General features: G+C 46.6%; 1 protein-coding gene across 4 annotated transcripts in view; it reads right to left on the bottom strand.

The window, feature by feature from the left end:
• The window catches only part of LOC135089627 (protein split ends-like), a 45,690-nt gene that overhangs the window by 5,717 nt on the left and 24,009 nt on the right, over positions 1–15,964 (bottom strand). For 3 of the 4 annotated variants that reach the window (XM_063985458.1, XM_063985457.1, XM_063985459.1), the window contains exons 8-12: positions 3,752–15,866; positions 2,799–3,344; positions 1,874–2,263; positions 1,029–1,101; positions 563–783 (exon numbers count right to left, since the gene is read on the bottom strand). In XM_063985458.1, the coding sequence (XP_063841528.1) occupies positions 563–783; positions 1,029–1,101; positions 1,874–2,263; positions 2,799–3,344; positions 3,752–15,866 (13,345 nt within the window). The remainder of the gene's footprint in view (positions 1–562; positions 784–1,028; positions 1,102–1,873; positions 2,264–2,798; positions 3,345–3,751; positions 15,867–15,964) is intronic. The other variant, XM_063985460.1, reaches the window with a different exon arrangement.

Genomic DNA, 15,964 nt, shown 5'->3' with positions numbered 1-15,964 from the left:
ATTACTTGAGTTCATGTACTTTACTTCCAGAAAGAGGAACAAATAATAATATGACAGCATCATAAAATTGTCAACTCACAAACCTTAAAAAAATTCTGAAAAAATTGCAGTTTCCTTTCTTTGCAGTTTACTTTTTCCAAATAGCAACAATATAGCCTAGCAATTGAGCATAAAACAAAAAAAATGCTGAAAACATAAATAATATAAAAATAAAAATACTAAAAATTTTTTGAGAAACATGAGTACAAGAATAAACAAATAACATTTAATAAATATTGCAATTTATTTTGCTTTTCTTTGTTTATGAGAGAAACATGAACAACATTAGTGGGAATCCCAACCACCCACTCTTATTATTATTATTATTTTTTTTTAATGCCTTTAACTACATGCAGGAAAGAAGAAACATGACTTACTGAATCTCTGCCAATATTCTCTAAACTAATTATCACTGCATACTTTAGAAAAGCTGTCATTCACCAGAGGAACAAATTACCAGTTCCAAGCCTCTGTAAGCTTTGGAATACTTAAATGTAAAGAATACAGTTTTTGGAATGCACACCTGTGGAGAGTCAGTGGAGCGGTCATGGTGCGGGGACGCCATCACATGTGGGGAGGACTGCCCCCGTGGGACCAGAGTTGCTGCTGGTGGTGCTCCACCCGGCCTGGGAGGATAGTCAGCAGGGCCAGGGGTGCCAGTGCCAGATCGTGGTTCGTGCTTCTCAGACTCACCTTTCTCCAACTTCATGTCCAGAGGCATTGGTGTTATAATCTTTTCCCCACCTGTGGATAATTACAATTCTGTCAGATAGTACACAACAACAATACACACGCACTATCATCATAGCCACATTTTAAACATCATTATTCAGAGGAAAAGGCAATATCAGAGAAGGAAATACCAGGTACAGAGGAATTACCAGATACAACAACAAACAAAAATGGCATGGCAAAATAAAGCAAATCCTTTAACAGTAAAGTTTCTAAAAGACCAAACAGAAAAAAATACAAGAGAAGGATGAACTCACTGTAAATCCCGTAGTACTGTGATGGATACACATGCTGCAGGTACTGGGGGGGAACATTGCGCATCATCTCACCCTGGGAAAAAAGGAAAGAAAAGAAATCAAGTAAAAAGAGAGAGAGAGAGAGATTGTCACACATTTCAGTAGTTTGTCCCAAAAACTAAATCCAGTAAGTATGTACAATCTGTTTATTGAAAGCTATCACTAAAAAAGAAGCTTGGCATTATCATATGTGGACTTTTCCACTGAAGCAAATACCAATAGGTAACAAAAATCCAAGGAGTATGAAATAAATACTGGCTACACCATACATTATGATTCATAACCATTAATAAGCTAATAATAATAATCCAAAATAACATGAACTGAATTGTTAACAGGTTCCTAATATTCTCTACATTTGTACCAACAAAATGCTACACATGGCAATAATGTTGGGAATGTAGTAGTCTTACTCTCATCACATCCAAGCCAGTGTCTCTGCTGAACATGGATTTGTCACTTGCAACAGAGCACTGCATTCTCAGGCCTCCTGCCCTTGGAATGGCAACCAAACACTGTGGTATGTTTTGTGTTTAGTGTGTTTCCTTGAAGTGTATACAAGAGTGAAAATAATGTACATAACTGAAAGTTCTGACAACTCTGTAAAAAGGTATGCTTCTCCATCTCACTAGTTCTCAAACTCTTAAGTAAATATAGGTTTTCAGGAACAGTACATATGTATCCTAGTGGTATTCCAATCACAGAAAATAAAATCACTGGCTAACAGAAACAGTCGATGACAACTTTACTTTGCGTTATACCTGACAGACCAATACTGCAATGGGTGATGGCAAAGGAGCACTCACCTGATGGGAATGTTGGTGGGCTGGAGGGGGAGTGTGAGCGGAGGGAGGAGTGGACAGCGGAGGTGATGTACGGTAGCGCTCTGCAGCTCCACCACCACCACTACTGCCACTTCCAGTTCCTCCACCACTACTGCCAGTACTACTGCCTCCTCCCCCACTTCCACCTCCACTTCCTCCACCACCACTGCCACTCCCACCCCCACCACCTCCAGCAGTAAGTTGTTTTGGATGGTGGGGGTGGTGGAGAGCCACATGTTGCTGCTGGTACTCTCCAACATCCCCAACATGGTAGAAGTGACTCAGGCCACTCTTAGGGGCAGCTGGGACAGAGGTAGCAGGCATTGGGGCAGCTGGACTGTGACTGTGGGCAGCAGCAGCAGCAACAGCATGCTGAAAACACCACAACCACAAGTTAGTCAGCAGAAAGCACTAAGCCAATAACACCATGCAATAACTTGTAATCCTGGAACTATAACACAACACTTATCTCATGCAAATAATACCACAAAGTGATGTGTGTGTGTGTGTGTGTGTGTGTGTGTGTGTGTGTGTGTGTGTGTGTGTGTGTGTGTGTGTGTGTGTGTGTGTGTGTGTGTGTGTGTGTGTGTGTGTGTGTGTGTGTGTGTGTGTGTGTGTGTGTGTGTGTGTGTGTGTGTGGTTTATAGAAACTGTTTTATCACTTGTTTTAGTTACAAATCAAGGCAATTTTCTTCAACTTTTTCACTTAGCTTTTCTCCTTAATTATAATACTGAACATTCCACTTCATATATCAGTAGCCTCACATGAATGAAACAGTAATTTTGAAATTGTATTTGTCCCTTGGTTATGTACAATGCATTAGGCAGACAACAGTAAATATTCAAATAAACAATTTTCTATGGGTTAAAACTGCATGCATGATAAGAAAGCACACTGAGGCCTTACTATTTCATATCCAGCCATGGCAGGATGATGGGATGGGGCGTGAGGTTCCGACTCGTGTGTCCTGCCAGCAGGAGATGGAGTTGATGGAGATGAGCCTGACAATCTGGTAACATCAACCCGTGGTGGTTCCAAAAATGGTTGGTTGGTATAACGTGGATGAACTCCCATCCCTATGTATTCTCTGTGAACAGTATGTTTCTCCCCCAAAAATACTCTCGGATGTCCTGGAGTCTCTTCAATAGCAGAGGTGGAAACCACTCTGGCATGTGGAGGTTCATACGTTCCCGCTGGAGCTGGTGGATGGGAGCGTCCCTCTATGACCAATTCAGAAGACAGGGGCTGGCTGCTGACTGTGGTGGTGGTGGTGGTCTTGGGCACAACAGCAGGACGAGACACAACAGGACTCAGCGTCACTCCCGGGTTTGTCTGTATGGACTTCTGTGGATAGTAACCTGATGCGGGTGTACCCACACTGGTCTTGCGTACATGGTTTCCTAGTTGTTTGGGAGCTGATGAGACGACAGTCACACTCTTTATCTGTGTAGACTGAAAAAAAGAACACATCATCTCTACAATGATATCAATTTCTTTTGGCTTCATCTATGTCTATCTACCTATATGCATACTACATTAGTATACTGTATACCAGTATGATGAAACCCAAGTATTTATAAATAAAGAAGATTGCCAGTATATAAAGTTAAGCAAGGCAGATAACTTCTAATCCCATTATATTCAGCAATGCTATCAGAAAGCTGCTGTTACATGGAAATGTAGAGTTCCAATAGGTAAATAAACCAAAATGGAAGAAAATAGCCCAGACACTCTTTCATCAAAAGTAAAATATATATGCATACATCATGAAATCAAGCAGACAAGTTTCCTGAGGATTTAGAGTAAAACTGACAATATGGTATGTAAATAATAAGAAACAAAATATTTAAGTGACTTACCTTCACCTGTGGCTGGGAATGAGGTACAGAAGCTGCTGACATTTGCTGCTGCTGTGTCATCTGTTTTTGCAATCGCTGCTGCTGCAAGTTCTGTTGCTGTTGTGAAATTGGTTGTTGTTGCATTTGTGGCTGCAGCTGTTGCTGCTGCTGTGATAGAGGTGGCTGGCCAGGCTTTATCTTGCTGAGGTAGACCGACGCGGGTGCTGAAGGGCGAGGTGCAGCCCCTAGAGTCACCACAGCTGACAGGTTGGAATGGACAGGTGGTGGCTGATGAGCTGAGGCGATGGCATGAGTCACAGCAGGTGAGGCGCTGACCGACATAGTGGGCACTAAAGTGGGAACACTCCCTGTTGACTGTGTCGAGACTGGAAGAGAGGGCCGAGGGGGCCGTGTCACCAGCTCAACACTAACTTCCCTGTCACGTCCCACACTCATCAATGGACTGACTACATTACTGCTGACAACAGTCATTGTTACTCCAGGTCTGCACCAACTTCCCATTGTGGTTATGTGAGGTACTTCTACACTGGCACTACTGCTTGTGGTTACATTATTATTGCTATTGACAGTTGCAGGAACAAATACTGGCTTGGAGTGACTTTCTGTACTTGGTAGAGGATGAGATGTTGGTGGTAATGTCGCCTCTCCACTATCTGTGACATACTGCCCTTCTTCACACACTTTTACTCTAGTCACAACACCTGTCACAGGGTCCACAAGTTCAGCTTCAGACTTCCGTTCTTCAGCTGATGGCGTTACCAAGGTGGTTCCACCAGGTGCTGGTGTGCTTCCCACAGTGGTTATGCTTGTGGATGCTGTGCTGATGGTGGACATGGTCATAGGAGGACCAAATCCAGGCTTTTCACCTTCCAGCTGTGAGTCTAGAGGGCGAGAGCGGCCGCGTGGGCTCCTGCGGGATGCTGGATCATCATCCAGGTCTCCATCACACTTAATGTCTATATCACGATGTTTACCTTTGCCCCTGCCTCTGCCTGGAATGATCTGGGTTGCAGGGGCAAAGCTTGTTGGTAAGGCAACAGGTATAGTGGTGGGTACAGGTGATGGCTGTGCAGTAGAAACACTATCTAGTATAACTATAGATTCACTTGTGTTGCCATCTTCACCTTCCACTGCCAGATCATCCTCAGATACCTTGTCACGCAGGCGTCCTGACCTTCTGGTTGTTGGAACTGCAGAACGCATTTCATCACCCTCCACTCTGCGAACTTCTTCCACTTCAGGCTTGACTGGACTGCGATTGACAACAGCCCGTGTCGGTTCCTTCTTGATCTTGGGCTTGGCAAGTCCCAAGTTGATATCTTCATCTTCTGATTCATGAAAGTCATACACATCAGAAGCTGCAGGAGTGGGCATAGGACGGCTCTCCTCTGCCTGAACAGCTCGACCGCCCCGACCCCTCCGTCTCCGGCCACTGGTCTCCTCATGGTCTACCATGTCCGGATGTCGTCGAGCCCTCTTGGTCCTGTTGCTGCGCCTTGGTTCCGGCAGAGCCTTATCCACAGGAGCAGGGATGCCAGGATCAGGCTGAGCCCCATCCTTTTGACTTTCACTGTTGCGTGTGTTACGTCCCCGTCCTCGACCTTTACCACGAGCGGCTGCCCCAGAACGTGTGACTGGAAGACCGGCACCTGGCACGTCTTCTTGCACGTCAGCACCTTTTCTTCCCCCCCGTCTGCCGCGGCCTCGCCCTCGACCGCGGGGTGCAGTGATCAAACGATCTTCAAGCTTGGCATCCTTCTCTCCAATTTCTGATATGCCTTCAGGTTCAATGGCCTTGTTTTCTGTGCTTGAATCTTGGTTTTGGTTTTGAATTTCTAAGCAAACTTGTTCTAGCTTTGCAAAATCATCTTGTGGTTGAGGAGGACTGGATGGCTTGGGTGGCAGGTCTTCACTGCTGAACTCCTCCTTCATGCACAGGGACGCCTCTTCTCTGTCAGGCTGCGATGCTTTCTCAAGGTCAGGTTGGGTTGCTGTCTCACTCATAATGGTCTGAAGATTAGCCAAAGAATTTTCGACAGACATATTATTACTTGGTCCCTCAATTTTAATAGTATCTGAGGTGGGCCTTCCACTAACAGAGGGTGTACCTTCAATTTCTTTTGGTTGTATCATAACACTATCTGCCTTTCCTGTCATATTCATTGTTATCTGTGGCTCTAAATTACTCTTTGAATCAATTACTTTGTTGTCTGTTATAGAGGAAGGTATACTAGTAGATAATGAGTCACTGCTAAATGGTTCAGTTATCTTATCTGAATCACGTTTAATGTCATCATTTGTTTTGCCAAGGATAAGTTTTGTGTCAATGATTTCAGAAGGCTCTGTAGCTGTTTTGGGTTCTTTGGCTGGAATAGGTACAGATGGAGGAACTGGTCCAGTGATAGGAACGGGTATGAAAGTAGGGGTTGGCATGGGAGGGGAACATTTTGTCACTGAAATGGTATCTGGTGTAGTAGGTGAGACTGTTGATGGAGAAGAAACAGTAGGAATTGGAGATGAATTAACAGATGAAGTATGAGTGAGCACTGAGGTGGCAATAGATATTGGGCTTGAGCTATAGCTTGTGTTGCACGTCACAGAGGAAGAACCTGATGAAACCTGTACAGGTGAGGGAGAATGTATAGAAGAGGGAGGATGTGCAGGGATAGGAGGATGTACTGCAGAGGGAGGATGTACTAAAGAGGGAGGATGAGCAGAAGAGGAAGGATGTACAGAGGAGGAAGAATGTACAGAGGAAGGATGAGCAGAAGAGGGAGGTTGAGCAGAAGAGGGAAGATGAGCAGAAGAGGGAGGATGAGCAGAAGAGGGAGGGTGTGTGGAGGAGGGAGGATGGGCAGAAGAAGAAGGGTGTACAGAGGAGGGAGGTTGTACTGAAGAAGAAGGATGTGTAGAGGAGGGGGGATGTAATGAGGATGGGGGATGTATTGAAGAGGGAGGATGAGCAGAAGAGGAAGGATGTACAGAGGAGGGAGGATGTACAGAGGAGGGAGGATGTACAGAGGAAGAAGGATGAGCAGCAGAATGTAGAGAGGAGGTATGAGCAGAAGAGGAAGGGTGTATTGAGGAGGAAGGATGTACAGAGGATGGAGGATGAGCAGAAGAAGGAGGATGAGCAGAAGGAGGAGGATGAGCAGAAGAGGGAGGATGAGCAGAAGAGGGAAGATGTGTAGAGGAGGAAGGATGTGTAGAGGGAGGGTGTGTAGAGGATGGGAGGTGTGTAGAGGTGGGAGGGTGTGTAGATAAGGGAGAATGTAAAGAGGAGGTGTGGTGTGTTGAGGAAGGAGGCAACACAGGAGGAGGCTGGACTGATGCAACCATTGCAACAGAGGATGTTACAACTGATGTGGCCATAGTGTTATGAGCTGAAACAGAAGCCGAGGTGGATACAGCAAATGAGGTGGGAATGGGAGGCTGAGTGGCTTTGACCAATGGAAGTGAAGGAGAATCTGAAACAGGAGTAACACTAGGCTTTGATGAGGCTGTAGTGATGCAAGGTGCTGCAGATGAAACCTGGGAATATAATGATGGGGACACTATCTTGGGGCTTGCATACACAGGAGTGTTCACTGAATTCTTTGAAAACACACTGGACACTCTTGGAGGAATATGTGATGGAATGGTGATAGGCAAATTTGGCTCTGTCCTAGAAACAGTTTCTGTTCTATTTATTTGATTATTATCTAGTTTTCCTTTAGAAACATCATCTACAACACGAGAGCAAGCAGAAAGGGAGGATGTGGTAGTGATGGTGGTGCTTGAAGTGCTTAACAAGGAATTTGTGTGACTTGAAGTGGAGGTGGAATACACAGCTGAACTCTCTGACACAAAACTTTCCATCTTATGACAAGGTGATGCTACAGTGACAGGTGGAGGTGGTGGCTCCTTTGGTTTACAAGAGACCATATCAGGCTTCTCTACAACAGGTAATGACTGTACGGAAGTTACTGTGCTTGTAATTGGTATTGTTGTGGACTTTGGTGTCTCTATGCATTTAGTAGAATCCAATGAAGATGACAGGTATTTTGTTGTTGAGAGAGTAGAAGGTGTTTTTGAAGGTGGCACTACTGCTGGTGGTAAGGTTGCCTCAGTGGTCAGCTTTACTGCCAACTGTGTAGGTGAGGAGGCAGGCACTTCAGGAGCACTGCTCTTTAGTCGACTCTGTTCTTCCAAGGCAGCATCTACTGAACTGTTGTCAGTGGACTTTTGAGAAGGAATCACAGGACTCTGAGGAACCTTGTCATCCTTTCCTGGCTGCACTACTTTTTGGTCATTACCCTCACTAACAACTTCTTTCTTCAATTCTGGAGCTGTGACAACAGCTGGATTTGGAGGTGACGACCAAGGTGGACACTGACTTCTTGATTCACTTTCTGCATGCCGAGTATTATTCTGGTCTTCTTGGTCTTCGGCAGTCAACATGGAAGAATCTCCATCGTCTGCAGGATCAGGCTGATCTTCGTCAATCTGTAATGGAGGCTCAGATTGAACAGACCCTGGACTGTCTGGTGGCAGCTGTGCATACCTGCCTTCTTCCGTTTCAGGATTTTGTCCTTCTTCCATGTCCTCCTGAGGCACCAATGGCTGTGGCTCTGGCTCTTCTGCACTTTTCACAGGGGAGGATGGTGGATTGTGGGGTGGTGGCTGAGACCAGCCATCCTCTCTATCTCCTGGCATTTCACACTGCAGCATTTGGGCAGCCTTTTGTGCCTCTTCAAAGGCATCATCAGCAACTGCTGGATTTTCTGGGGGCATTATGGTATCTTCAACATTTGGCTGCACACTTGCATCATCACTGTAGCCACCATAGCATGCTAAGAGGCCTGCCACAGCATTGAGTGTCTCTTCCTGGGAGATAACAGCCCTTGAAGCTTTCCCATTTGCAGCAGCATTTGGATCAACAGTGGATTCTGGAGCACTAAGATTAGAGGCTTCAGTTATGTCCTCAAATACTGGCTCATTCCCTGTTGAAGGTGATGAAGAGGGTACTTGAGTGGTAAGACTTTGTACTGCTGACTCTGCTGCATCTGGAGGAAGGGTGGCAAGGGGGTGAGGGCTGCGGCTCTCCTTCAGGTCACAGGAGTCACTGCTCTCTCTGGATTCTACTAATTCCTGAGTATCGTGTGTGAGGGTGTGAGTGTGAGGACTCTGGTGGGGGGGTGGTTCTGGAGGACTCTTTGGTGCACACTTAGTGGTGGTGCTAAGGGGGGTAGCAGGCTGAGCAGCTACTGGTGGGCTGTGAGGACTGCTGAGTGGAATAGGTGCTCTATGATCTACTTTTACCTTTTCTTGGGGACTGAGTAAACGTGGTGATGGCATTTCCTGCGACTGGGGAGAGGCTGCATCCAAACATAACAAAGAGGAATGTTCAATGCCATGATGATCCATTTTATTTTCACCCACACGGTCTTCTTCCATACGGCGGTGGTGCCTTCGACCACGACTCCCATCCTTGTCTCTTTTCTGTCTCTTTTTCTTTTTCCTGTCCTTACGCGAATCCCTTTGTTCGCTGTAGTCTTCATCAGTGATTCGAAACATATCCATGTTGATGCTGGCTTCTGAATCATGGTATTCATGATCCTCTTTGGTCACTGGCATTTTCACATCTGTTCTACTATTTTCTTCAACAGGACTAGCATTTACAGAAGTTATGCCAGGACTGGCAGCATTGTTGGTAATGGTATTGCCGCTACAACTTTTCTCCACTTCCATAACTGTTCTCAGACCATCTAGTGGGGGAGGTGGTGGATCATGGCGTGGTCTTTCTTTCTTTATGCTTCTACGCTCCTCTGTTTTGAAATCTATAATTTTGCTATCAACTTTATTTTCCATCTTATTTTCAGTACTTGGAGAGACTTCTTGTGTGGTTGGCTTTCCATGTAAGTGACTGTGTTTTGGTGCACTAGATGCTGGCATCATATGAAGATCATCAGAATCTGAATCGTACACTTCACCGACAGTTAGCCTGGTCTGGGCAGGAGACAAAGGAGGTGGGGCTGTAGAAGTTCCTGAGGAGGTAGAGCCTTTCCTTTTTGCAGTGGCTGATGCAGGGCAGACATTAGGCAAGTTTGGAGATGGATCTGAATCATCAGATATGTGACCAAATATAATTTCCATCCTTTCATCTTTCTTAGAAGGAACTTTATCCCTGATGATGGTACTCTCAGTTGTGCGTTTCCTTTCTCTCTGTAACTGAGAGAGGGTCTTATCATGTCGGATCTCTACTGCTTCTGCCTTGACCTTGGGCCTCACTGGTCGGGAGTCCTCAGATGGCATTGCTGCATCACTGTCCTCTGAAGTAGTGATGATCTCTTTGCTGATGCTTATGCCCTTCTTTGTTTTCTCCCGCATACGGCTAGGTTTTCGTTCCTTGTCTCGAACTTTTACCCTGGCTGCTGGCTTTGGTGGTTTGGTGTGAGAAGAAACATCAGACACTTCACTGTCTGATTCAGGCTGTCGCACACATTTGTTGGGCCTCTTGATATGTGCATCACTCTCAGTATCAGAGTCAATAAACATATTGTCTGCATGACTGCGGACCATATCAACAGACTCATCATTGATGCAATTTGACCTTATTCCACTATGGTAGTTAGGAGAGTTCATGGTCACTTCTTCATCCGTGGTTATATCTGAAACTAAAATGTTCCTCAACTTATTTTTTGGATCTTTCTTGAAGCCAATTACCATCTGCTTTTTAACTTCTCTAGAATCTTCATCAGTCTCATCAGAGGTCAAGTGGGTTGACCGCCTTTTCCGCAGAGCATCCTCATCCGAGCTGGTTGGTCTGATGAGTCCTCGCTTCTGACCTCGGTTGTGGCCATCCCCGTCTTCTTCAGAGTCTGAGATATCAGAATGAAGAGGCTGAATGGACTTCTTTTCTTTCCTTGCTCTTTGATGCTGGCGATATTTCTGCACCTGTAACTGCTTCATTTCTTGTTGCCGTCTCTCTTCTTCTTGTTTTTGTTGTCTTTTCAGCCTTCTTGCTTTTACTTTGTCATACATGTCAAACTTGCCATCATCAGCAGGTATGTCAAAGATTGAATGTTTCTTTGGCGCCTGCTCCTCTTCCCCATCTTCCTCTCCTCCAGATCCTGTGAGACTGCCACATGAATCCGTCTCAGGATCAAATATAGACTTTGCTTTGTTTATATGCTTATTTTTCTGACCTGTCCCTCCTATTCTTCCATGCTGCTGGTGAGACTTATTGCTAGTACTGTTTCGTCTGGAAGCTGGAGTAACTTTGGCCCTAGACACCTCATCCTCAGAGGTTGGCACATCACTGGGAGCCACCTGGGGTTCATGGGAGTCAAGGCAGGGCTTTGTTCGTACAGGCTGAGGAGGGGTTGTTTTGACTCTGCTCAAGCTCACTTTTGACTTGGCTTCTCCATCACTCTTATCACTTTTACCAGAGTCATGTTTTCGCCGTCGATTGTCTCTTGTACGTTCCACCCGCCTCTCCTCTGACTCCTCCCGCAGAGCCTCTGTTGCTTTGTCCGGGCGATGGGCCGAGTCATCAATGCGCGTGGAACAGGGCTCATGGTTGGGCATCACAGTGTCCTCACTGCTGGAATAGTGGATGGAAGACACCTTGCTAGCCTCTGGGGCATCCTCCTCATCTGTGTCCAGGAGCCGTGTCTTGCGCATCTTGTGTTTGGAAGTAGTGTCATTGGTGTCATGGCTATCATAGGATCTGTGGTGGTGTCTTACAGATACTTCGTGCCGGGAGTCCCTGCGCTTGTCATTGTGGCGGTCATTGTTGTGTCTACTGTCTCTCCTTCCATCTGCTCGTTCTGTCGCATCACGGTGGTTCACCCTTGGCACCCTCTCCTTGTCCCTGTCTCGAGGTCTCTCATTGCTCCTCATCTTGTCCTTCTCCCGATCTCTGTCTCTGTCCCGTTCTTTCTCTTGAACTTTGTCTCTGTCCTTTTCATAAACCTTTTCTTTGTCTAATTTCTCCCTTTCTTTTTCTGAGGATTTTTTCTTGTCTTTCTCTACAGCCTTTTCTCTTTCCTTTTCAGCAGCCTTTTCCCTCTCTCTCTCAATGGCCTTTTCCCGTTCTTTTTCAAGGGCTTTTTCTCTTTCCCTTTCAGCCATCTTTTCTCTCTCTATGGCCTTTTCTCTTTCTCTCTCCATTGCCTTTTCTCTTTCCCGTTCTCTCTCAAGCATCTTTTCTCTCTCCTTTTCAGCAGCTTTTTCTTTCTCGATTGCTTTTTCTCTTTCCTTTTCTCTCTCTTTCTCCAACATTTTCTCCCTTTCCTTCTCCTTTTCTTCCTCTTTTTCACGTTCTCTCTCTTTCTCCTTCTCCCTTTCTCTTTCTTTCTCTCGTATCCGTTCTTTTTCAGCTTCTTTTTCATACCTTGATGTCGAGGTCTTGACTTTCTCCTTCTCCTTGAATTTATCTTTTCTCTCTTTGTGTTTCTGTTCCCGAAGCTCAGATTTCTTGTCTTCACTGTGCCGCCTCTTGTCACCTTCACTCTTGACTCTCTCTTCTCTAATGGAGTCCTTTCTATCCTCTCGAAGGGAATCTTTCCTTTCTTCTCGTATAGAATCCTTTCTTTCCTCTCGGATGGATTCCTTTCTTTCTTCTCTGATGGATTCTTTTCTTTCATCTCGAAGGGATTCCTTCTTTTCTTCACGGATGGAATCCTTCCTTTCTTCTCTAATGGAGTCTTTCCTTTCTTCTCGGAAAGGATCCTTTCTTTCCTCTCGGATGGAGTCTTTCCTCTCTTCTTTCTTCTCTTCCCTCCTTTCATCTCTTCTGTCATCATATTTTTCTTCTCTCTTCTCATCCCTTCGTTCCTCCTTCCTTTCTTCTTTCTTCTCCTCTTTCCTGCTGTCTTTCCGGTCTTCATTTTTCCTCTCACAAATCTTGTCCAATGTCCGAGGATCAATTTTATCGTGTGGCTTTTCTTCAATCTTTTCTTTTCTTTTGTCTTTCTTCTCTTCTTTCTTATGGGCATCCTCTTTCTTATCCTCCATTTTACTCTCACAAGGTTTTCTTTTCTGTTTGTTTTCTATAATTTCACAGGTCCTGTTGTTGATTTTGTCACTGTGGTTTTCTTGGAGCTCCTCTCGCCTTCCTCCCCTGTTTTTCTTTTCCCTTTCACTCTTCTTATTATCTCTGGTGTCACGTGAGTCCCTTCTCTCCTTGCCCACCTTTTCTCTAAGTATCTTCTCTTCATCATCATACTTGACACGCTTGGAGTCTGGCTCAAAGGATTTGACATCCACTTTGTAACGCGGGTCATTTTCAATGCTGCTGTGTCTACGTTTGTGGTTGTTAGTAAGTTCTTTGTTATTGGCTTCACACTTCATCACTGCTTCCACCTTGATGTTCTCCACCTTCACAGGTTCAACCTTTATAGGCTCTGGTTTATAGGATTCAACTTTCAATGGTTCATTCTTTATAGTTTCTGATGCAACAGGTTCCTCTTTCACTAGTGAAGGAAGAGTTTCTGAAGCAACAGCTATGACCATTTCCTTACATTCATTAACTTCCCTTACACAATCTTTGGTTTTAGCATCCTCTATTCTAGGCTGCTCTACCTTGACTCTTTGTAGTACAGGGTCCTCAGCCTCCTCAGTATGAGGTTCTTCTTTTACTAATAATGGGAGAGAATTAACACCTCTCCTCTCAGGTACATTATGTGGTGCAGACTCTTCAAGGTCAGGTCGTGCACCAGGGCTGGACAGTGGCTGTTGGAGGCTAGAGGTGGTTGTCAGCACAGATTTGCTGCTCGAGACAGACTCCGTAACGGACACCACGCCTGTCACTCGTGTATCAGCTACAACTGTTACAACTCCACCTGGTGATTCCTCTTCCAACACTTCCTCCACATCTCCCGCAGCAGCTGGCAAGTCTAACCGGACTGCTCGAGGTGTCCCGGGAGCACGCCTCAGAGGCGTGACTGCTGAGGTAGTACTGGTGGCAGTAGTGATGGAAGAGGTGGTTGTTATAGGAGGTGCAGGGCTGACTGGTGTTACTGGAGACATGTGTGGTGGGTGGGCAGGACTGACACCGGGACTGACACCAGGACTAAAGCCAGGGCTGGAGGCAGGTGGGCGCACTGCCTGAGAAACCGCAGGTCTATGTAGCGGTGACAATCCCTGAGACTTACTGACCTGCGGGACAGATACAAACACCCTAGGAACTTGTGAAGGACTTGAAGTGACAGGCTGTTGCAGCTGTGCCTGCTGATTGGATAATCTGACACCTGGCAGACTGCTGATAGGTGTGGCAGAGGGCACAGCTGGTGGGGTAGAAGGAAGGCGAGGAAGATGTGTGTTGACCAGAGGAGGGCTTGGCATGACACTCCCTGCCCTACTGGTGCGTGGAGCTGACGTGAAGGGCTTAGGTTCATACTTATCACCAACGTTTTCCAGTCGCTTACTATCCTCATCAAAGACTGACCTTTTTGAAAGAAGAGATTTAACAATATCGGACGGCTGTGACCGCAATTCCTCAAGATCAAGTATTCTTGCAAATCGAGCATTTTTGTTTCCACTGACAGCTGCACTGTTTCCATTATCACTACCAGTTTCATTTCCTGATGCAGGCAAGTTGTTACCAACCACTCTTGAGGACCCAGACCACTTTTCGTACTTTTCATCAAGAGCACGGATTCGCTGTTCTAAATCAATGGAGGGGCTACAGGGTGAGGGAAGAGGGGATTCTTCTGAGTCGGAGGGGCTGTCCCGTGGGCCTGGTGAGAGAGGAGTGTCAACCACAGCACTGCCAACCTCTCTCGAGTCTCCTCTCACGCCTGACACCACTCCTCCACTGAAAGGCGGAGACCTCAACAAGCTTGCACCTTTGGGAGAAGTGGAGGCGGCACGTGGGGACAGGTGGGCACGGACTTGTTGTGCAAACCTCGGCAACGGTAGAGAGAGGGGAACGCTGTGATACCGATCTCTGTGGTGATGATGGTGATGGTTGTGGTGGTGATGGTGGTGGTGGTGGTGGTGTGACGTATGGCGCAAGGGGTCAGACGAGTCATCCCTCTCATCCCGGACTGGGGTGCCGGGAGGACTGGCATCACTGTGGTCTGCGGCAGCGTCACACGAGGAAGACACGTGAATGGCATCGCGGCGCCAGTGTGTATCATCCGCATCAGATACAGAAGATCTCCGATAGCGAGGATCATGGACTTCCTCAGACTGCCTGGAAGGGTGTGGTAAAGTCTCCCCACTTCGCCTTACCAACCTCCCTTCCCTCTTGGCATCGTGAGGTCGCCGAAAGTTTGTATTGGAATCACTGCTATCAGCTAATCGCTTTACACTGACCACCTTCTCATAGTTGGCATCATTGTAACGAGGCTTTTTATGAGGGCGCTCCTGGTCTGAGGGTCTTTCATCCCCAGAGGAAGCAGGATCTTCAGTCAGTCTGCGGTGCACCAGCCTGGGGTCCTGAGGGCCACTTGCACCTCCACTGCTGCTGCTCACCACATCCTCTCCATCCTCAGTGTGGGATGAGCGATGGAGTCGATGGGTGCTAGAGCGGTGAGGTGACTCTGCAGGTGCGGCAGGGGTGGGCCGTCTGCCATCACTGACCCTTACCACCAGGTCCTTCAGGTCACTGGTGCGTCTTCGGTAGTCCCGTGGGTCTGGGAGGGACCTGTCCTCCAACAGGGTCACCTCCCGTGATGGAGATGCAGCTATGGGGGTGCCTGGCGACCTTGGCGGTGCTAGACGTGACGTCACAGCAGAACTGCCTTTTGATGGCCGTGCTGGTGGTGGAGGAGAAGCAGTGCGAGACCCAGGAGGAGACTGACTATGAAAGCTGTCGTGATCACTGGTAGAGCGACGGGCAGTCCGACGACCCCCTGACTCACCATCCTCGTAAGAAACACGAGGTGATGGGCTCAGGCTGCTGCGATCTCTGGAATGAGCTCGCTGGGAGCCTGGTGAGGGATCATCTCGCCTCCTTGCAGGACTATAGCTGTGCCTCCGACTATTTCCTGATACAGCATTGGTAGTGGCAACACCCCCAACACCATCACCATACCTCTGGCTTCCAGCATATTCACGAAGCTCTCTTTCATACGAGTCTTCGTATGAAGCCCCACTGCCTTGGCTGAATTCATCATAACTTCTCCTGTTGGAAAAATATTCAAACAATTAGTCTTTAAAGTTCTATAACACAAACAGTTTGGTGAGCAACAACAGTGAAATTCTGACTGATAGATCTAACAG

This window comes from Scylla paramamosain, chromosome 33 (assembly GCF_035594125.1).
Source record: "Scylla paramamosain isolate STU-SP2022 chromosome 33, ASM3559412v1, whole genome shotgun sequence".
NCBI classification, from domain to species: Eukaryota; Metazoa; Arthropoda; class Malacostraca; order Decapoda; family Portunidae; genus Scylla; species Scylla paramamosain.
Note: the sequence above shows the minus strand (reverse complement) of the source record. Positions and strands in the feature narration are given on the sequence as shown.